The 21,619-nt window shown below is 32.7% G+C and overlaps 13 protein-coding genes across 13 annotated transcripts; 5 read left to right on the forward strand and 8 right to left on the reverse strand.

Moving 5' to 3' along the window:
* Window positions 1-7: 7 nt before the first annotated feature.
* Window positions 8-841, reverse strand: EIN_525830 (carmil, putative; the record flags this gene model as incomplete). Its single annotated transcript, XM_004256311.1, has 1 exon — window positions 8-841. A coding segment is annotated over one exon (834 nt), but the record flags the coding sequence as incomplete, so codon positions are not given.
* A 1,953-nt stretch (window positions 842-2,794) lies between these two features.
* EIN_525840 (hypothetical protein) lies at window positions 2,795-3,565 on the forward strand (the record flags this gene model as incomplete). The annotated part of the gene is made up of 1 exon (XM_004256312.1): window positions 2,795-3,565. The coding sequence occupies one exon, from the start codon at window positions 2,795-2,797 to the stop codon at window positions 3,563-3,565; it is 771 nt and encodes a 256-aa protein (XP_004256360.1).
* Window positions 3,566-3,719: 154 nt separating this feature from the next.
* EIN_525850 (hypothetical protein) lies at window positions 3,720-4,748 on the forward strand (the record flags this gene model as incomplete). Its single annotated transcript, XM_004256313.1, has 1 exon — window positions 3,720-4,748. The coding sequence occupies one exon, from the start codon at window positions 3,720-3,722 to the stop codon at window positions 4,746-4,748; it is 1,029 nt and encodes a 342-aa protein (XP_004256361.1).
* A 146-nt stretch (window positions 4,749-4,894) lies between these two features.
* Window positions 4,895-5,580, reverse strand: EIN_525860 (hypothetical protein; the record flags this gene model as incomplete). The annotated part of the gene is made up of 3 exons (XM_004256314.1): window positions 4,895-4,995; window positions 5,052-5,324; window positions 5,364-5,580. The coding sequence occupies 3 exons, from the start codon at window positions 5,578-5,580 to the stop codon at window positions 4,895-4,897; spliced, it is 591 nt and encodes a 196-aa protein (XP_004256362.1).
* Window positions 5,581-6,167: 587 nt separating this feature from the next.
* On the reverse strand, window positions 6,168-7,301 carry EIN_525870 (hypothetical protein; the record flags this gene model as incomplete). Its single annotated transcript, XM_004256315.1, has 1 exon — window positions 6,168-7,301. The coding sequence occupies one exon, from the start codon at window positions 7,299-7,301 to the stop codon at window positions 6,168-6,170; it is 1,134 nt and encodes a 377-aa protein (XP_004256363.1).
* Window positions 7,302-7,432: 131 nt separating this feature from the next.
* Window positions 7,433-8,635, forward strand: EIN_525880 (hypothetical protein; the record flags this gene model as incomplete). The annotated part of the gene is made up of 1 exon (XM_004256316.1): window positions 7,433-8,635. One exon carries the CDS (start codon window positions 7,433-7,435, stop codon window positions 8,633-8,635), a length of 1,203 nt encoding a protein of 400 aa, XP_004256364.1.
* A 328-nt stretch (window positions 8,636-8,963) lies between these two features.
* Window positions 8,964-9,362, forward strand: EIN_525890 (hypothetical protein; the record flags this gene model as incomplete). The annotated part of the gene is made up of 1 exon (XM_004256317.1): window positions 8,964-9,362. The coding sequence occupies one exon, from the start codon at window positions 8,964-8,966 to the stop codon at window positions 9,360-9,362; it is 399 nt and encodes a 132-aa protein (XP_004256365.1).
* Window positions 9,363-9,414: 52 nt separating this feature from the next.
* Window positions 9,415-9,813, reverse strand: EIN_525900 (hypothetical protein; the record flags this gene model as incomplete). Its single annotated transcript, XM_004256318.1, has 1 exon — window positions 9,415-9,813. The coding sequence occupies one exon, from the start codon at window positions 9,811-9,813 to the stop codon at window positions 9,415-9,417; it is 399 nt and encodes a 132-aa protein (XP_004256366.1).
* Window positions 9,814-11,275: 1,462 nt separating this feature from the next.
* On the reverse strand, window positions 11,276-12,199 carry EIN_525910 (hypothetical protein; the record flags this gene model as incomplete). Its single annotated transcript, XM_004256319.1, has 1 exon — window positions 11,276-12,199. The coding sequence occupies one exon, from the start codon at window positions 12,197-12,199 to the stop codon at window positions 11,276-11,278; it is 924 nt and encodes a 307-aa protein (XP_004256367.1).
* Window positions 12,200-12,455: 256 nt separating this feature from the next.
* On the reverse strand, window positions 12,456-13,052 carry EIN_525920 (hypothetical protein; the record flags this gene model as incomplete). The annotated part of the gene is made up of 1 exon (XM_004256320.1): window positions 12,456-13,052. The coding sequence occupies one exon, from the start codon at window positions 13,050-13,052 to the stop codon at window positions 12,456-12,458; it is 597 nt and encodes a 198-aa protein (XP_004256368.1).
* Window positions 13,053-15,526: 2,474 nt separating this feature from the next.
* On the forward strand, window positions 15,527-18,785 carry EIN_525930 (hypothetical protein; the record flags this gene model as incomplete). The annotated part of the gene is made up of 4 exons (XM_004256321.1): window positions 15,527-16,462; window positions 16,520-17,193; window positions 17,259-18,519; window positions 18,579-18,785. 4 exons carry the CDS (start codon window positions 15,527-15,529, stop codon window positions 18,783-18,785), a joined length of 3,078 nt encoding a protein of 1,025 aa, XP_004256369.1.
* Window positions 18,786-19,290: 505 nt separating this feature from the next.
* On the reverse strand, window positions 19,291-20,278 carry EIN_525940 (hypothetical protein; the record flags this gene model as incomplete). Its single annotated transcript, XM_004256322.1, has 2 exons — window positions 19,291-19,934; window positions 20,047-20,278. The coding sequence occupies 2 exons, from the start codon at window positions 20,276-20,278 to the stop codon at window positions 19,291-19,293; spliced, it is 876 nt and encodes a 291-aa protein (XP_004256370.1).
* A 92-nt stretch (window positions 20,279-20,370) lies between these two features.
* On the reverse strand, window positions 20,371-21,048 carry EIN_525950 (hypothetical protein; the record flags this gene model as incomplete). The annotated part of the gene is made up of 1 exon (XM_004256323.1): window positions 20,371-21,048. The coding sequence occupies one exon, from the start codon at window positions 21,046-21,048 to the stop codon at window positions 20,371-20,373; it is 678 nt and encodes a 225-aa protein (XP_004256371.1).
* Between the last annotated feature and the right edge of the window lie 571 nt (window positions 21,049-21,619).

A 21,619-nucleotide genomic window follows, 5' to 3' on the forward strand; every position in this document is an offset into this window, starting at 1 on the left:
GGAATACAGCAGGTGGGAGTGTAGGAATGAAGTCCGAGACTATTTTAACAGCTTTTGATATCCATTGTTTAAATGTTTCCATATTCCCGTTGATCTGGTCTTTATTTTCAACGTACGTCTCATCAATTTCAAAGGAGTTTCTGTTCTCTGCGAATTCCTCGAAGAAGGGTTTCATCTTTTCAATCAATTGATCAATGAAGATTGCTTCAAACAGGCATTGGCACAACAAATTTGTTGGGCAATTTGGTCGCATCAATTTATCAGTCCCCGCAAATTCCTCAAACTCCAAGTTCATCATCTCGTGAAGAAATTCGTTTGTTATTTGGGCACTAGCGGTCATCGCCAATATCCCACGAGCCGTGTCCAATCCTCCTTTTCCATTGAAGAGAAGATTAAAACTTTGTGGGCAGTGATTTAACATTAAGCAGACGATCGTCTTTAAGTCGTTAAGTTCACGATTGGTGTAGACTAAGTACTTCTCATCTTTATGATCAACTCCACCCTTTTGATTGAACTCTAAAGAAAGCTCAACGGACATTGCCTCGATGCGCTCTTGGATGTGAATAGAAGCGGAAGTTATTGCAGTCGAGTCAGATACTATTGACCCGGAAAAGATCGAAGAAGACTTGTCGGTGCCGCGCGTCCCTTTCTTCTCACGTATCGCTTTGTACTTTTTAAGGTCGGGGGGTGGCTGTAAAGGACATGGCGGAAGTTGCTTCGTCAAGCTCCGCTCGACGTTGTATTTGTTCGAAGAAGTCCCCATAGTCACTTCGCTAAACGCAGCGCTTGAAAACTCGGAAAATGCTTCGGATATGGATAAACGTTTCGACTCGTCGGTCATGTGTGTCGATGGTGATTTTCTAGATGACGATCTCATTTTCTCATTTTGTGGATTTTCTTTTTTGGAAATGCCTTTCCACGTTGTGTTGGTTTTTTAAACCACTTTCGGGATCATAAAATCTGGTTGAGACAAATCTGTTGTTGTGCTATTAGTTTGTTATAATTTTTATTAGTTTATTGGTTTTTATTATAATTTTTTGAAAAAATTAGCTAATATATATCAAAAGTGTGGGTATGGAAAGAAAAGGTGGAAACATGTGCATTTTTTTTAAGAATACAGAAAATATTTTTAAGTGTGGTTGTTCGTGTTTTTGGTAGTATTACGGTTTTGGAAAAATGAAAAAAAAATTTCGAAACAATTAGTTCAATTTTAGCAAAATTGTTATAATATTATAATTAAAACGATTTATTGATTGAAAAAAAGAAAAAAATCAGATCTTTCTAAATTATAATTGTATATAAAATATATTAGAAATTTGAAAGAGCTGGTAAAAAAACTTAATACATATTGAATTATATTTTTTATAAAATATAAATTGTCAAATTATACATTTAAACTAAAATTTTAATCCCAATAATACCAAAAATCAAAAAGTCATTATATTTTTGTTTTTAAGAAAAGTGTTTGTTTCTAAAAATATTTAAAAGGCAATTGTGGTATGATGGTAATAAACAGTTAAAAAATTTCAATTAAATTTTGTAAAGTGGTAATCATTTTCGTCATTTTTCGTCCTATATTAATTATTATGTGTATTTAATTATTTAATTATAGTTATTTTTTTTTAAACATCATTTTTATTAACGATATTATAGTTTATTCAATCTATTTTCAAGGTGTTGTATATTTGTTTTTACTTAATTTAAATATATTTTTTAATCACTGAAATTAAAATTATTATAATTTAGGATGTGTAGTATTTAAATAGTAAATATAAATTAAAAGTAATAAAACCCCATAATAATTGTTAATAGTTAATAAATTCAATAATTATAAGACTAAAAACTGAGAATAAATAGAAGATGATGAGAATTCCAATAAAAGACAAAAATAATGGTTATGTTCTTTCGGGCCTGATTCTATATTTTTTCTTTTTAACTATTTTATTAATTTATTTTTTAAACTTATTTTATTATAATTGAAATAATTTAGTATTTCCAATAAATTGTTTCTATATATTAATAAAATATAATATAATTTATTATTTTAATCAATTATAAAATATAATATAATATATAATTAATATTAATATTAAAATAATTTATTATTATTGTAAAAAAGTCATTTTGTCCTGTTTTATAGCTAATAAACTGCCCGATAGTTACTCAAAAAGAAGACAAATAAATTATATAAAAAACAACAAGAAGTTTTATAACAATAAACAGTTAAAAAATTGCTATTTTCAAGTTTTAAAAAAACCTCAATCTTTTAAATGGTTGTTGTTTAAGTTGAATAATAACAGAATAAACAATTATATTCCAAATATTTTTTTTTCAAAATATAAACAAAAACAAATTAATAAATTGTTGTTTTTTATTGTTTTAAAATTAAATTTGGGAAAGATAGAGCATCTCAAAATTAAATGTAAACACGCTGTGATTAGTGACAGAGTTTCTTTTTATAGTATAAAATACCACAGCCTGTCTTGAGGCTACTTACAACAATAACCAAACAGTCACTGAAAACCGAATAAGTATTTGATTGTGCAATTTTACTATTATATAACCAATAAACTAGAATATAATAGTATTGTAATTATAATATAACAATTTCTTGATTACCACAAAGATCGATAATAAGAAAAATAATTATTAATATATTATTTGTAACAACGAGTGTCCCCGTAGTGGTATATTGTCAACTCTGAATCAACAAACAGAATACGTTTAATGAAATGCCTAAAAAAGCCTTTTTTAATATATAAAAACGCACAACTGTGTATAGTTTCAAATCCCCATGTTCAAGAAGTTCACCAACTTAGTCAAGAAAGACAAAGACGAATTGTCCGAGCAAATAGAGCACGACAAGAAAGAGCTTGATGATCTTGAGAAGAAGATTAAGAAGTTCCAAAGTTCAGCCGAGAAGTTAGGTGACCAATTCAAGACTCAATTTGATGACCACAAGAAGTGCATGAAGATCGGTGCTGATTGTGTAAATACCTCACCCAATCCCTTTGAACAGTCAGTTGCTATTATTGAAGAGGCTTCGAATCTGTACACTGAATATCAAGAAAAGCTTGAGAGTAAAGCATTCAAGCCACTTAAAAACTTCATGGAGTCGATCACCACATTACAAAAAAGAGTCAAAATCCTTGATGACAGAAAGAAGGCATTAGACAAAGCCGAAGAGAAGTATCACGACATGTTAAAGAAGCCCGAGTCAAAACAACTTGGACTTAGTGACTTAAAAACAAACTATCAGAATTCCCTCGACTCATGGACTTACTTAAGAGACGAAATGAGTGTCGACATCAGAAAGTTGGTTGACGACATTAATGGCAACTTCGCACAGATCTGTGGTGTCTTCATGAAGATATATGCCGACTACATGAGAAAGGCGGATGATGTCTGGAAGAAGTTGTATGACTTTGCTGACGATTTGAAGGTGGGCGACCTCGACAAACAACTGAACTTCACTCCAACAGATCATTCGATGGTTGGCGAACCAAATGTTCAGGCAAGACGTGAAAAGGAAATTTCACAGGGAACTTACAAAAAGATCGAATAAGCATTTTCATTTTGTTACTTTTTTCTATACTTTTTTTAATAAGAACTAATAACTAATAGTAAAAGGTAGTGGAATGAAGTGCCTTCTTGTTGTGTCAGTGCTTGTAATTCTCACACTCTCTTTGTTCTTTGCATTACCTGCAGATGATATCAAGATGGTGTTAAGGCACAAATATTCACATGACGATAACAAGTATTTTAAGACCACCGCAATGCACAGTGAACACCAAAAACCATTAAAACGGGAATTACAAGATCTGAATGAAGAAGACCTCAAAATATTGAAAGAAGAATATAACACGTACGCATTTCTTGTAATGAAAAAGGACAAAATCGTCATTGAAAAGTACTTTGATGACACGACAGCTAAGAGCACCTTCAACCCATTTTCAGCTACTAAAACAATTGTTTCCATTTTGTTTGGTATTGCTTTGGACAAACAATACATCACATCAATCGACGATAAAGTTGATAAGTACTTTCCAACATCAGGACTTGCAAACAGTACTCTTAAAGATGTTCTGCGAATGGAAAGTGGATTAGGGCTTCCATACCCACATTGGTTGTTGACATTTGGTCGAGATTACTTCGCAAGTAACTTGACTCAAAGGGCTGAAGGACTTAAGCCTCAATATGAGAGTGGGAAGTATTGGGTATATAGTAACATGAATACACAGACTATCAGTCAAGTCATAGAGAGGGCAACACATCTAAAGTTGTCTCAATTCGCTCAAGAACATTTGTGGAAATACATATCCACAGCAGATGCTGAATGGTGTATGGACGAGAGTGATAACGTTAAAGCGTATTGTTGTTTCTATATGACTTCTGAGGACTTTTTAAGACTTGGAAAATTGGTTTTGGACAAAGGGAGTTTTAACAACAACCAAATCATATCGACTGAATACTTAAGCAAGGTCTTCGTTGCAGATGGAACAGCACAAATTTTAGTACACAATAGTTCTAATATTAAGAATGAGTGGTATGGCCTTCAAGGATGGAGAATGAGTATTGATAATCATGAAGTAAAGTACTTCTCTGGTATTGGTGGGCAATTGGTGATTATTATTGAAGACCTCGACTTAGTCATTTCACGTTTTGGATTTGACAAAAGTGTTAACTTACGTCGAACAGTTGAGCCTTTAGTCCGAAGATTAGTGTATGTAGCTGAACACTACTTATAGGCTAAGACAGGTATAATTGACTTCAAATGATTACTAATTAAAATAGATACAATTAAACTATAAATATAATATATTATAATTATATTATAATTATATTCTATACTCGACAACCCACAAGAACACATCAATAACATCACAAATCTATTTTAGTCCAACTGTATTTCAGTGATGACGTCTGATGGTATTGATGGGTATATCATCCATCCCAACAGGCACAATATAATAGAGAATAATATGTAAAACCCATCTATTTGTCATGTTTTGTTATTAAGTTATTTAACAAACGACACTGAAGTAACAAACAAAAGAAGTAATATTGAACTCCAAAGGCATTCCATAGCGAATAATACGACGCCGTTAGTGGAAGCAAAACAGCTGTTGTGATGTACAAAAGAGTTGTTTTCCGTTTGATTATAAAGAACACAAAAGACCCAAGTAACAAAGGACATACCAAATGGAGCACTCGATACATAAAAAGTGCCATATTAGATGGTGGCAAAAAGGTGAGGACAGCCTCCCCAAGGACGTATTGGATGAACACCACTGTAGTAAAGCTCCTCATCAGAAACGGCTTTCCTCACTGTCAAACAATTCAACTTTGAACACTAAACAAACTGTCCATGAAGATTGGAGTTGGAAACATCGGGAGATCATTTCGCCGCCTGACAACACCGAGTACGATGAGTGCCACAAACGCGATTGTGAAAATTGCGAGCAAAGTGATTGGGACGATGTCAAAGGGGATTGAAGATGTGAAGTGGAGGGGTATCCACACCATCCATAATATCAACACAACGACATACATCCCAAAGAATGACGGCGCACACCCCATTGACAACTATTTGTAAGTTTTTTATCGCTTCACGTTGATGAAAACACACCGTTTCAAAGAGAAATAGAATGTAAACAACTTGGAGATGATGTGTTAACTGGACGCACGCAATGCGGTTGAACGTCTCTTCGTACGTCTCGGAGCGGAGAGAGAAAAATCCCGAATTGATAAACACTGACAAAAAGGATAACAAATGGACCACCAAAGAAACCACTATGGATCCCATCGTGATGATTTGATAGATTGGTTCCTGGCATGTTACACATTTTTTGAGTGTTGAAAAGTTGAAGTGAAGGAGAGTTTGCCCTGTATGCATAATATAATATTTTGGAGTTCGTCCCAAGTATATTTGTATTTAACTAAACTATTTGTTTGATATTTTTATTATTAAACAATAGTTTTTAGTACTACTGTTTCAATTCATTTTTTAATATTTTCGTCGCATCATCGCGATAAAATATAATAGTGGAAATGATAAAATTGTGAAATAAAAATGAGAAAATTTTGATTTTTTGTGTTTTGAAATGTGTGAATTGATGTTTTAGATTATAGACAGCAAATAATAAAAGTACAAAATAAGACTCAAGTTACAAATCAACACATTGAAACACAACAAACCGCTTGGGGTGAAACGTATTTCCACTGCAAAACGAATTGTCAACAACGTTTTCAAGTTTGTTGTAAAAACAACAATCGCCCTCAAACCCTCTTTTCATGATTCCAATTGCCCCACTGATATAAAAGAGTCTGTGGCGTTTATCTATATCACTCCCACAACGAAAAGCATATTGACTATATTTGTCCATTAATTTATACTTTTGTTGTCCATCAATTCTTCCATTTGAGAACAATGAAAACGCGAAAGAATTTTTATCTTGAATCCAAACATCAGGCCCAGTTATTTCATTATACAAGAAGCCGCCAAATTTATTTCCGTCAGTGTCCTCAATCACAACTAAAATGTCTTTATGACCAACAACACTCATCCGAAATGTTGGACTTCCTTGACTATAATCGTCTTTGTAAGAGTCGAATAAAACGGTGTTTATTCTTTTGTTTGACCAAAGTTCGAGTTGTCTTATTTCGTCTCCACTTAAATTACCGATGGGTGTTTTCTTCATTTCATCATCAGAGTCCAGAAGACTGACGTCTCTCACATCTTCTTCCATTGCGACATCTGTTGTATTTTTTTCATTGATTGCATTACCATCAACCTTTAGAGGTTCTTCAATTATCATCATATGGTTAGTTTCTTTCACCATTTTGCACTCAACCCCGTCACGCCTTGTCATCTGGTCGCGGGATCTTTTTAACTCATCAAATTCCCTCATCTTTGCAATATGATTTGACTCCAGTTGTGTTATTCTCCCCATTAATTCCATTTTCTCCCCTTTTGCCTTTTCATTTTCGAACTCAGAAAGCTTGTTGATTACGTCGAAAAACACTCCGTCTCCCCAGAAGTCGGTTTTGTCCAAAATATCGCACAATGTTTGGCAGACCTTTTCCACGTTATTAGAAAAGGTGAGGAACGTGTTTTTCAGTTGGCGTTCTGATTTAGTTTCATTCAAATAGGCGAACACACTTTTTGCCAAAATACATTGTTCGACTTTGTTGTTTGTTTTCTTCAGTGTCTCGTACTTTTCTTGTGTATTCAAAAATAAGAATACCCTTCTCTCCACCTCCTCAAGTTGTTGATGGAGTTGTTTAAATATTTCATCCATTTGTTTTTCAGTTTTTGCCTCATCACTTCGGTACCATTTCAAAAGACCCTGACAATAAAACTATTATATAATAATACATTATTAATTACAAATAGTAAGTTGCTCAAAGGAACAACTAAAGCATACAAACCATGTCATTACCATCGTGTGTCACCTTATATTTCAAACAGAAGTATGCACGAGTGTATGACATGGATTATCTCTCATCTTTATTCTCTAAAATCAATATTGTTCCCAAAGACGATGTAATAGAAACGGTGACATCCTTTCAAGCAAAATTTGATTATTCGGACATTCCAATCATAGTAGCAAACCAGTCGCTCTTTTCGAATTTTATTATTTTACCCTACTTTTCTCCAAATGAAATTCCAACAATTAAAAAAGTCTTTTTTAAAAACGTCCGCGATGAAATCAAGTTGGACGATATCATCAAGAAATTGAACCACGCGTCTGTCTTTGAGATCGACCGATATGCTTCAGTTGTGCATACTGTTGTTGACGTAGCCACAGCACAGATCATTCAAAAATTTTCTTCACTCTTTCAAAAGGAAATAGGAGGGGTTGGCTTTACTGTTTCTGTCTGTGACTATGGGTATGAAATTTCGTTGACCATTCCCACGCCATCTTTTTCAAAAGAACTCAAAGAGTATTTAAATAGTTTTGGAACTATATTTAATATAGATATAACTCGACGCACTGAAGATCGGATGACACTTATAGTCGGATATACAACTATAGAATCTGCAGAGAAACTATATGAAGCTATTAATGATAAAGATAACTATAAAGCAAAACGGTTTTACTTAACTAGCGAAGACTTAACCATTCAGAAGTGTCGAACTAAAGTATTCAAGCCGTTGGACAAGAAGTGGTTTGTCTGCACCATTCCAGAAACTTGGAACAAAGGAACCGTCGAGAGTAAACTCGCGACTCCTCTCTTGACCTTTGAAAGAGTCGCAATATGCGGATTTAAAAACACTTATATCTTCTCAACAGAGGCCTCGTTCCAACCAAATAATCACGTGGAAATTGAGTGGACCTTTGCTCGAGTCGAAAAGGATGATTTCTTTTACTCTCTTAATAGAGTTATCTCTAAAAGTACGAATATATTCCCAAAGGAAAATCAACTCTTCATTTCTAAAATCCCAATTTTCTTGCAAAATACGCCCAACTTGGCGGCTATTTTCGGGGATTTCGGGAGATTGGCAAATGTCGGGATTTCTTTTGTGGGAGAGTGCCACGGGTACATCACTTTCTTTGAAAAAAAACCTGCAGACACTCTGATTAAAATCGAAAATATGCAAAATGGAATGGTCATCGGCCATAGAAACTGATTGTTTTGTTGATTGGTATTTGGTTTATTCCGACCATATTATGTGAGTAATAAAGTCAGATAATGTTATTATTTTTTTTCTCCTTTCAAAAATAAATTGTATGATTAATTTATTAATTTATTAATTTTTTATGATATTTTTACTACACTTGATTATGAGAAAGAAATTAAATAGTTTGTTAAATTATGCATTTAAACTATATTATATAGTTTGTGTTATTTGGTTTTTAAAAACATAAAATAGTCCAACAATATGACAAGTTAGATTAGATTTGGAGGAACAAACAAACATTTAAAGAGCGAATAAACAGGGGAGTTATACTGTAAAAATGAAACGCCATTGGATGGGAGGCGAGAGACGTGTCGCCAAAAAGAAGAAAGACACAAAGTGTTTGATCCAAAAAAGCATTTTTGAGAAGTATAAAGAAAAGGAAACAAAGGAAAAGTATCCCCAAGTAGTGACTCAAGACGTCGTGTCACTTTTAGGGATTAATATCGGGCAGATCAAGAAGAGTTTTGGAAACGAAGAAATTACAGTCGGCGAAAGCCTTCAAAAAGAAATAGAGACTGATGCTCAAAATGAAGAACTCATTACTGAAAACAATGGCATTGAAACAGAAACACAAGAAGAGAGTGAGAGTGCTTCATCACGTGTCCAAAACGAAGAGAAAAGTCGCGAAAACAGTGAAGGGCAAATTGTTCTGGGCGCAGACGATTTTTTGTTGTAACAAAGACGAAGAAATAAATAGTTACATTTGTTAGGAAAAAAACAGATGTTTGTTAGTCACACGAGTCGTCTGAATTGGTGAGTTCGTCGACTCTGTTGATGTATGCGCAAAACTCGACGAATTCATTTTCTGTGATGATGTTTAAATCGAAGAGTGTTTCAATTTGTTTGCGCATTTTTTTGATCTCCGCTTTGATGTTGTCGACCGTCGACTTGTAAACGTTATCCACCTCGGATTGTTGCTCTGGTTGGCTTTGTGGTTCGCCAGAGTACAATGGGAGGTTCTTTAAAAATTGATACGCCTCGTCCTTCGGCTTTTTCGGGAAGAGTAGCGAGTTATGAATTGCCTTTTTACCAAGGAAATCATCCTCCAAATGGCTCAGATACTTCTTAATATTGTTCTGCATATCAACTTCATTCCACTCGTTAAAGTCGATCAAATCGTTATTCATCAATTGTTTTGAATTGATTTTGTCAGTTCAGCAATAAAGTAAATTTTTATTATTAATTTTGGTACTTAAACTAATAATTATTGAATTCAAAAACCTATTTTATCCACATTAAAATTGGAGTGTTTTTTGCAACTTGTTATATCAGTTACAACATAAAACTAATTTAGTACTGACGATTGCATTGACAGCCATAACATTAATAACAAAATACATATTTTTGGGGTAGTTATGTACGGTGTATTAGTATCTCAAAACATACAAATTTATTATCAAACAATTTTAATAAAAATATAGTTTTTAAAAAAACAAAAAATGCACTAACCGGGACTCGAACCCGGATCTCCACCTTGGGAGGGTGAAATTCTGCCCTTAGACCATTAGTGCTTTACTATTTTTATTTTTTCAATATACTTTTGTTGTATTAATAATTTGAATTGTATGGATAAATGAATTAAAAAGTAAATAAATAATCAAAGTAAAACTTAACTAACTATTCATTAGTTAATTAATAATAAGTAGTATTTTTATTAAATGATTTTATTATTATTATTTTATTTAAATAATGATAAAACTAACTTCCGACAAACACATTAATTAAATAAAGACGAAGAGTACAACTACTGCAACTCACATTTAAACCGATTTGTTCTTACACTTTTTTAAATAACAGAATATTAAAAGTTGATTAACCATTTTTAATTATGACAAAATTTGCTTTTCACGTTTGAAACACGAAAATATGTAATTTACTGTTACCCCCCATAGTTCGTTCTTACGTAAAAATCGAAAATGTCAAATAACAAATGAAACACACGAAAGTTGTGTCAATAATCGAAAGTTGCAAAATACAAGCGCCATACCCAAACACACTTTACACGTTGACCGAAGTGATTTTAATAAATACTTTCAGTTCGTTTAAATAGTCTATTACCTTTTTTCATCACTTTCTTTTTAATCATTCTCTAATTCACATCACAAAGTTTTAATGTTACATTTACTATTTAAATTAAATAAATTATAACCAAATTATTTATTTTTGCAAGTTAGTATTTTATGTCTTATTGTTGATAAATTTAGAGATTTTTTTGATATAATTTTGTGATAAAACAAAAATTTGGTTTTGTCAGTAAATTCATTTAAAAATCACTTTTTTATTTGAAGTAATCTTTTTTGATTAATTAATACATTAATTTTTTACTATTCTGATATAATAATATTTTTTATTCAACACTTTATCACCATTCTGACTTTTATTTCATTTTTTTTGTTATACAACAAAACTTTAGTAGTTCAATGAATTTATATTTAAACAGTTTATCAATCAATCACAACATTTTTAAGTAATTGTGATTTTTACAAACTTTTTTAAAAAGTTTTTAAATTGAATAACAGAGTATGAATAAAAATTAAATATCATTTCTTTTATAGTAAAATGTTATAATATTAAACCATTCAAATTACATCAATTCCATTCATCCTCTAGTCCCTGATTATTGCTGTTCTTTTGTGTTTGTAAGTTGTTGGTTGTCCATCTTAAAACCATCCCGTTCTCATCACCGGTGATAAGGTCCATGCTTCTATCTGACCAACTCATCGCGGACACACCACAGCCGTGGACCCCGCTGAGGGTATTTAAATGTGCACCACCCCCTACAGTGTATACTTCTATATTACCAGAATAATCTGCCATATAACAAAATCGTCCATTGGGACTGATCTCAACACACTTGACTTGTTTCTTCAAACTCCAAAGGATCTCCCCGAAGTCGTTGAGTGCATAGAAATTGGTTTTAGAGTATGCGACTATGTCTCCAACCTTCTTACATACAATTCCAGGCGAGTTATACCGCCACTTCTCTTTGAATGTTCGCGTGTCGAAACACTGAATAGTCTCACCCCCACAATACACATCAAAACCATTGGAAGCTACTGAATTACATATCACGTCGATCCCTCCAACCAATTTCCGATTTTTAATGTCAAACAAGTTGAGTCCATTTTTAGACGAAATTCCAAAGATGTTTTGAACTAGGAAGGCAACTCCACTCGGCGAAGGCGTTCGCACTTCATCAGTCATTGTAAATGAGTCTAAAATAAGACATCCATTATCTCTCAAACAAATTGAAATAGGAAGCGTTGGGTGACTATACACGCCATTCTGACGGATATCAAGTCGATTTGATACGCCAGCAGTCACCAACTCAATATGTTCTTTTGATGACACACAATCGCAAGATGTCAATTGTTCGATACTTTGAATCCTGCTGTCGTGTGGCGATGTTTCTGGTCTATCGACTCGTTGAATCAAGAACGCGCGATTTTCTTCGATTTCTTTGATATACTCGGGCAGTCCGACTCTTCGATTCAAGAGTGAAGTAACAAACATATTTTTTAGTTTTTTTACTATTCAAGGTCTAAGAACATCAAAGACTTAATATTTATAGTATTTTATATTATACTAATAATAAATACAATAAGAGTACTATAAGTTATATATATTAATAAATAAAACTATACCAAAACAAAGTAGAATTAAATTAAATAAATTGGTTTGGTTTCCCCACAAGACTCTAATATGCTTAATAATATCTTTCTAATATATATAGTTCTATGAAAAATGAGGCTACCAACACATATATAAGTTACATCATATTCTCAGCAAAGAAAGACTGGACGACTCGATTGTTTCGGTTGAGTGTGATCTCGTCTTTGTTTTCGATTAGATTACATAAGTAGTCATTCACTTTAAACCCGACGGTATAGATCTCTTCGATCCCCATTAAGTACTTTTCTTGATAAAAGACATTCTCCACGTTTTGCAATTTCATTGTCTCCTTCTTCCCTTTTGTTGCATTGACTTCGCAGAAGAATCCAAACTCGCCAAGGATGTCATATAACAAGTGGAGTGTTTCGATCTTCTTGTTTGTCTGGAACCTCCGATTTGCAGTCTTCTCGGAACACCCTCTGTCCAAATCCCCATCTTTGTGTTCGCCACATCTCTTCTGTAAAAAGTCCTCGAGAACAATCACATCTTTTGATGAAAATGAAATCTTTTTGATTTTAACAAATTGATGTGTTAAGACAGCCTTTTTAGGTGGCTTAATGAATGTGATATCGCAGTAATTATTCAATAATCCAATGAAAGTGCCTTGTTGACTTGTCTGATAATCTCTTAGTCTTCGCGAGGCATACTTGCATGGGACCTTTTGCTTTGTATCGTGTTGTTCTGTGTATTCCATGTGTAATGGTTACTAAGTTTAAAGTCCACTTATATACAATCCATCTTTATTTCTTTTTTGACTTCTCATGTTTCATGGTCTTCCGTTATATTATTCTATTTACTTTATTATAACTATTCGTTTAATTGATTGAGTCAACCTCCCCTTTTTCTGGTCCAGTCTTTGGTGTTTTTATTCGTTGCGTGTTCTGGGTGATTTTCTTACCTTCTTTTGAAAAACCCATTTAAATTATACACGTCATCATCTGCATTAAAGGTACAGTGGAATAAATATGAAACAGAACGACTTTGAAAGCATTTTTGAAGTGAAAAGGAGGGATATTGCGATGAACTGGAAATTTGGTTTTCACCAAAAAAAGAACTTTGAATGTTTAAATATAAAATTGAAAAATGAGAAATTTGAGCTATTTATGGCGACGTGTTTTCTTATCTTTTAGTTTTTTGAAGTGAGTCTGCACCAGACTTTGCACGGCAAAAAAGTAAAATGTTAACTTGTGGAATGACTTCCCATTTTTTTACAAAAGGATTGACCATAACAATAATTGGTATTTGTTCTTGGAACTATTCTATTACCACTCAATACGTTTTGGATGCGCCGGAGTATAAATAGAACCTAATTCCATATGTCCACCCAAAAACTGAAGAAAGTTGGATTTATTATCGTAGGATTGTAGTGTAAATATTGTAAAAAAAATAAGGGAAAAAAAACGGGATCTATGGGAGAACTAAGAACATAGAAGACCTATTTTTGTCAATAATTTGGGTAAAAAGAAAAATAAATGTTTTTTCTATTTGATAACCAAATTCGCCAAACTAAAAGATTGTAAATGGGGGTCTCGGCTTTTTAGTTGGGAACATACCAATAAAAACTAAATTGATAATTTCCTAGATAAATACTTACAATCAGCAAGAGTTGAAAACTAAACACTTTTCTTTGTTTTGAGAAAACCAAAAAGAATAAATAAAAAACATCTTGAATAAATGTCAAATTCCACTTTGATGAATGCTCTATTTGTATTCCGATTTGACACTTTCTAAATACACTCAAAATTTCTGTTCAACAATAGTTCAATTTTTTAACTCTCCAGACAACAATCCAGAAGGATGTCTTGTCCATTTTTTAAGTTGTGGTGTCTCCTTACTTCAAAATAATTACTCATTTGAAAAATTTACAAATATAAACGTAATGAAAATGAAAATCATTTAAAAATAATTATTGTTTATCTATTTTACTGAAAGGGGTGCTGAACTGAATCATTGAAAAATAAGTTGGTTTTCGGTTGGATTTTTCGTAGAAGTGTTGTAATTTTATCATTTATATTTTAGAAATCAAAGCGTTACTTCTTAATGATCATTTTTAACACTTAAATATTTTGAACTAACTTACTATCTCATCATATGACTAGATACATATTTCTATAGAAATATAGTTTAATAATAAATAATAAATTACGTTATGAATTTAATATTTGAAACTACCACCTATACCTTTTTGAAGCTCGATTACTTTTGGGGAAGAAAAACGATCTCTAGAACTGAATATTGTTTTGAACTATTAACTCGATTTTCGTTATAAAAATCTCAAAATAAATTTATTCGCTTTTCTAAATTGAAGAAAGGTGCATTATATTTTTTTGGAACACACAGTGGTTTCATTTTGCAAAAATTAACAAGTATAAGATCTTATCTGTATTGTATCCAAGTTAAAGTAAGGCTTTATATTAAGTACAAATAAAATGATGAAACGAAATATGAAATGAACTGTTTTAACGTTGTCTTTCTTCAAACTTTGTCCCTTTTGCAAAAAAATACACAACAAATTCTTCAAAAAATCGGAATCAAATAATTAATCATTAAAACAGTAAAAAAAATGAAACAATGTTTTTTCAACCGTAAAAGAATAACGCTCCATAACATTAAAACAAATTATTCAAGGAAATGTTTATTCAATTATTATCATTTGTTACAATAAACATGCTTAGTTTTGAAAAGTCAGGATTGTTTAAATAAAAAACTAAATGCTGAAAAAAAACTTGATAATGAAATACACTTGTTATCAGCGTTCAACTATTGTAAACAAATATGCTTTTTTTATACCTTTTTCTTTATTATCAAAAACAAATTATTATAAATTGTTATATAAAACAAAAAATTGTTATTAAAATGTTATTATAAACATATTTTTAATTAGTATATAAACTAAAATAAACTAAACACAATAAACTGCTCAAGAACTATATTATTCTACTAGAAATCAAACATACTAATATATAAGTAATAGATTATAAATAGAACAATTGAGTAACATATAGTATTCTATAGTAATAAATAGTAACATATAGTACTTTACAAACCATTCAAGTAATGTAAAAAAGAGAGAAAAGAACTTAAAGATGACTAGTAAAAAGAAACTATCCGACTAGTTAAAAGCCAGTAAGAATGAATAAAAAACGCCATCAAAAACTTAAAAGATAGATGGAAAGTGCAACGTGTACGGCGACACTAATAGACGTCGTTCGGTTCAGTGTGAGTCGGGTAGTTCACGACATCAGTGATTCTTTTCAGAAATGCGACAAAGTCGAGATCCTCGATTCATCAGAGCGAGCTATTCACACGTTAGGGAAAGTGTTAGTCTTAACGCGTTGGATAGGTCGGAACAAAGTGATTCAAGACATCGACCATTTCAATACTGCTTGTCTTCAATCGATCATAGCACTTCATTCGTTAGTCAAAGTCTTTGTTTTGATGAATAGAAAGAGTGTAGCCTTACGAGTTGCATTCCCAGAAATCCCTTCAGCACTGCAAGTCCTTCTCACTGCCAATTTTGAATTACCAACCATCCCAAAACAAGTCCCAAATTATTATAACATTAAAAAGACGGTGGAAAGGTTCTTGTGGGGGGTCTACTATACACACAACAGTCTCATTAAATGCTCCAAATTTGATATAGTGTGTGGGATGATGTATATCAAAGTCGACCAAAACTTCGAGTGTTGGATCACGGTCGACAACCAAGACGCTATTTACACAAAAACTGACGTCTTCTGGAGAATCGTCTCCGTCAATTTCTATATCCCACATGTTATTAAAACAGACGAAAAAACAATCGCTCACTTGAACGAAGTGCTCAAACAGAAGACGGAATGCTTGAAAACACCATTTCCGGGGTTAATCAATTACTTTTTATATACCGCAAAGAACATGCATTTCCAACATTTGTGTCTGGAAGCAGACAGTACAAGGACAAAAGAATTCTTCCCCAATTTAGTAGCGAAGATCTCGAATGGAATGAACGAGAAGACGTTGACCATCCATTACTGGAATAATGAGATTTATGTCAAATACAACTTCGATGTCAAGAATAACAAACTGCAGATCACACACTCGCCACTCTTGAGCACAGACTATTTCGTTTGTTTTATTTCTTCATTTGATACACTTTGCAAGTGTTTGGTGTTGACTTGGTAGGACGTCTCGTTGCCACTTCCACAACAAATCACAAAATTGGCGAAAGCGACTGTCGGGATGTTATGCCTCAAATTATCAAAGCAGTTGGTACCGTTCGAAGGGAAGAACAAAGCACGAACAACTTTTCATATATCGATGTATACGGGGAAGATCAATATTAACACACCATATTTACCAAAACCACTGGTGGAACATTATAATATACTTGTCAGTCGGAAACCAACGGCAGACTTCACAGCACTTCTTGTCGATTTACATACACAAATTAAATACGCGCAGATCTATACCATCGCCAAAACATATTTCAAAGGGTACCCAATATTAAGATGCGACGATGACACATATAACATCATTAAAACACACATCGGAAAATTCGAGAAGATCAGAGGCGAATATTTGGTGCCAAAACATAACATAGCAAATGCAGCAAATTTCGAGATCTGTGGCTTCCCGTTTCTCGTGAAGATGTCCGACTCGAGATTTGTGACATTGGCGATCACAAAGAAGTACGACGAAGTGTCTAAAAAGGATGAGGACACTATTATATGGATCGTACTCAAAGATGGCGCACTGAATTATAGTTATTGTTCTAAAGACGTTTTCGTGCCAACGTCGACATCGACGTGCATTTCGAAAATCGATAAATTCTGTGACTGTTCGGATTTGGAGTGTAAGTTTGTTCTTCTAATAAAATATACTATATATATACTATATATTATAGTTGTAAATTTATCAATAGAAAATGTGTTAATACGGACAACTTCAAAACTCGATTTGAGGAACAATTCAAAGCCGAGAATTTCACACAATTGAATATTGGCGGGCCGGAGATCTGTTTGGAGTGTCGGTACCTCCCCTACTTGATATATCTTGAGCAGATAACTGAGGTCCAAAATTATACGATTAATGTGTCGTTCAAGCCATTCAAAGACAATTTAAACGTTTTGTTAGTGAAAGGGAATAGTGTTGAGTATGTCAAACAGAAATTCCGATTTACAATATCGCCCAATGAATTTGAGAATCCGCCACGAGTGTTATTAGACAAAGTAGTTGTGTTTATTCACGTGTTAATGTTAGTTGATCATTTGAATGAAAATGTCACTTCGTTTACGGAGAACAGCGTGACTGTGTCGAACAGTTTTGTCATTAAAGTGACTTCTTCATTGATAGATACGATGGTTCTAACATTTAGTTTAACACAACCGTATGCGGGATTGTCGAATATGTTCTCTTTTGTATTCTTCCCCGAGAACACACCAACTGCACTAGTTCCATTGAGTAAAAAGGCGTTGTTCTTCACATCTTTGAAGACCGTTGCAAATTGTATTAACCAGATTTTGCAGCTTTTTTACAACGCAAATCGGTCGTGTCTGTCAATCACCATTTCTCATCTCAATTTCTTGACAATTTGTCTCTCACAAACGAGTGCTGTGGTCACCGAGAGTAATGTGACTGCCATCTTCTCTTATAATATATCTACGGGAAATAAGAGTGCGACATTTCTCTATAAGAGTGCGGGGTTCTTCAATTTGTGTCCGTCTGAATTGTTCACAAAGACGTTTGAGAACAAAAAGATCTTCCCGTCAGTTTTTAATATGACGGAGTTACTTGCGCACTTGAAGAATCTCGTCAACTTTCTTCACACGTTTTTGTTTGTCGAGTTTGTGTGTTCGGACAGAGAGATGAAGAACATGATGATACACTTGAGACACGACTTGGTCTTCGAAATACCAAAAAACTTCATGGAAACCGTCTCCACGAGTTTAACACAACAACCTCACCCCGATTTACTTACAAAGTACTTCAATAATAGGTTCTCAAACCCATTCAAAAGTGGCCAATTCGTGATGGCAAGACAACTTGTGATATTCATGCAAAGCAAAGTCAAGTTGATTAGGGCGTTTGAACCCCTCTTCAACTTCTGTTTACTCTCACAGAACACTCCAAAGAACATCTTCGACTTCTCTATTGATGAGTCAACGCCTCATGTCCTCTTTTCTGTTTGTTCTTTAACTTTAAGTAATGAAGCAATGCCATTCAAATGATGATTAATATGAAGGTGAAGAAATTTAAAACACTCAACGAACTCAACTCGGACCTCTTCGACTTCAGAATCATGTTTAAATGCACACCTCCTCATCAATTCCAATTGGAAGGATTCCAACCACAAACGGAAAACACCAGAACCCTCTTCGAGAAGATCCAAATGAAGAGAATCGACAACATTAAACAGGTCGTGGAAATTATTGGGGAGAACATCAACTAAAGACTGCCAGTAGTTGATACTTTCCTCTTTTTTGTAATTCATATTCTAGTCTATGTATGATATTAGTTATTTTAGTATACTATTACTATTTGAATAACAAATGTTATTCTATTTATATATTAATATGTATCTAATTCTCCATTTTATTAGTATTTAATAGTATTATTATAATATACTATTAACAAACATGGTAATATTGAATTATAAGTACTTGGAGATAATCTGTCCATCAAAAAATCCGTTAGATACAAGATAATGGAGTGGCAGGGATAATGTTGGTGAGGCTGTAACTATTTGTCAGTAGTTATTTATATATTGTTATATACAATATCATCTATATGACAATTATAGTAAAATTAATTATACTATATAGTATATAATATAATTATAAATTATAGATAAATACCTATACTAATAAGTATGAAAACAATATACTATTTCTTTAACTAAGAAATAGTATATTGTTTCTCAACTTCTTTAAAAAAGAAATATAGTATTTTATAATTTAAGAAATACCATAGAACAAACGAGAGCTGAAGTTTGAGGTGAGTAAAGGTGTGTCGTTGAGTACAGTTGACCTTGGGTTGGCATTTCCAGTAATTTCCAAGACACTAGACGCCGCGATTGTGAATGTTGTTAAGGAGAACCCGTATTGCGTTGAGAAGTCTTTAGCGCCGAAGTGCGATTCGACAAAAGCTGATATAGAGAAAGGGTGTTGAATCTTCGAACGGATCAAAATGAATTGAAGGATGGAGAGGTGAGCGTCGGCGTCGAAAGAGACAGGGACTTCGCCATGGACAGTAGCAAGTGATTTGTTAATTTCGTTCTGCACATCAACAAGACGATTTAACATAGAAGTAGCTGTTGTGCACTTTTCGATCATGTTAAGGACTTGCATTGCTTGGTCGTACATATTTGTGAATGGGAAATGTTCATGTCGGATTTGGAGTAAATCGCGGAGATTCAGTTGGGCATACTTCTTCTGACATGAAATAAATAAGTTGTCCTTCTCTTTCATTTTCTGAAGAAAAAGACCATAGTGACGAGGACCAACCATTTTACTCACGTTATCTAAGATCCCAATTAATAATGGTTCCTCGTATTTATTTAAAGATGGTTCTTTATACATAATCGCTGCTTTGATTGTTTCTATTATGTTAATAAACAGGTGTATTTTCTATGCTTCTAATATAAACACAAATTTATTATATACATTTTTATATGCACTTTAAATTAATAATAGTGAACATAAAGAACAAACGGCAATTCACTGAAATAAGGCGATATATATAGTGAGTAAGTTCTTGTTGGTCATATTGACTTATATCAATTGCCTGAATCGTGGAATACAACGCGGCTAAAGTTGTTGTTATATCTTTGTAAGCAGGGTCAGACTCATTAGTAAGAATACCACGGAATACTGTCTCAGCAGCTTGTATTGGTTTTTGTTGTTGAAAAAGTGACGTAATTTGTTTTACTCTGTCTGTCGACATTGTCATATTTTCAGTTTCAATTCGATTTTTATTTTTCAAAAACCTTTACAATTTATATAGTATTATAAACCATTAAATTTATTAACAGTTTTTTAATAGTAATTTGCTTGATAAAAACCATCGACTTCGTCTCTCTCAGAGTCTTGGAGGGATCCAGTCACAAACCAATTTTTTTGATTCTTTTGAAACACCGGAGAATAAGAACTAATCAATTCCCGTGTAAATATAACACTTTTGGTAACTTCAGAGACTTCAGACATGATTTTCTCGATACATCGACCAAACTCAAATAAGTCTTCTTTGTTGTAAATTAACTCATTTTTTGCTATCTGGTTGATTCTTACAAGTCGTTCTGTTACATTTGCCTTTTTGGTCTTTTTTTCTTCAAATGAAAATCCACAATTTTCAAGAATATATAATATTCCATTACTAACTTGAGACTCTTTGTTTCGTTTCAGTTGTTTTGGAGAAGTCGCTTTTAAAGTAATTGGAGTGTATCCAAGGTCAGTTAATAATAAATTACTTAAGTATCGAATACCATCTTGTGAAAACACTTTACCATCTTTGTCAATGATCTGTTCTGGAATTAACATTTTATTTGTATTTGTTGTTTTTTTCGTTTTAAGTACATTCACTGAAAACCCTTCTTGAGCAAGAAGATATATCATTGCATTTAAGACCAAACCTTCTTCGTTTCGGGAGTCAAGTTTCCTTTGTTTAATAACTTCCTCAGTAACCGTAGATATTGTACGCCCTGTTCTTGAGTTCATCCCATTACACTACCAGTTTTTGGACTACTTTTATTTACCCGACTTTTTATTTTCATTATCAATGAACATAACTTTCAAGAGTATTTCCAAAATTCACCAATAAAATGCATAATTATTAAAAGTCGGGATATTGTTGTTATTCAATTGCTCGGTTTCTGGCAAAACATTGGAATCTGTTACTTTTGATTTAATACATAAATTAATTTATTAAAGTTTAATTATATTTTATTAATAAAAAGTGTTGAAGGGTTAAAATTAATAACTATTATTTCAATAATTTAAAAAAAATATTAAATAATTCAACAACCATACAATATCAACTTTTTTTTTCTTTCGAAAAAATAAATTTAGTTAACACGTTTTTATTATTTGTTAAATGAAATATTCAATAATTTTAAAATGGTATAACAATTATCAATTTGCATCGTTGTTATTGTATGAAATTCCATAATTTAATTGAGGCATTGAATAATATTTATAATTAAATTTTATTCATACTTTTTAATAAAAATGATTAATTAATAATATTATAATTAATAAAATTGTTGAAAACGGCAAAAAAAAATAGTTT

Source organism: Entamoeba invadens (genome assembly GCF_000330505.1).
Source record: "Entamoeba invadens IP1 unplaced genomic scaffold scaff_1105074725249, whole genome shotgun sequence".
Classification (NCBI taxonomy): Eukaryota; Evosea; order Mastigamoebida; family Endamoebidae; genus Entamoeba; species Entamoeba invadens.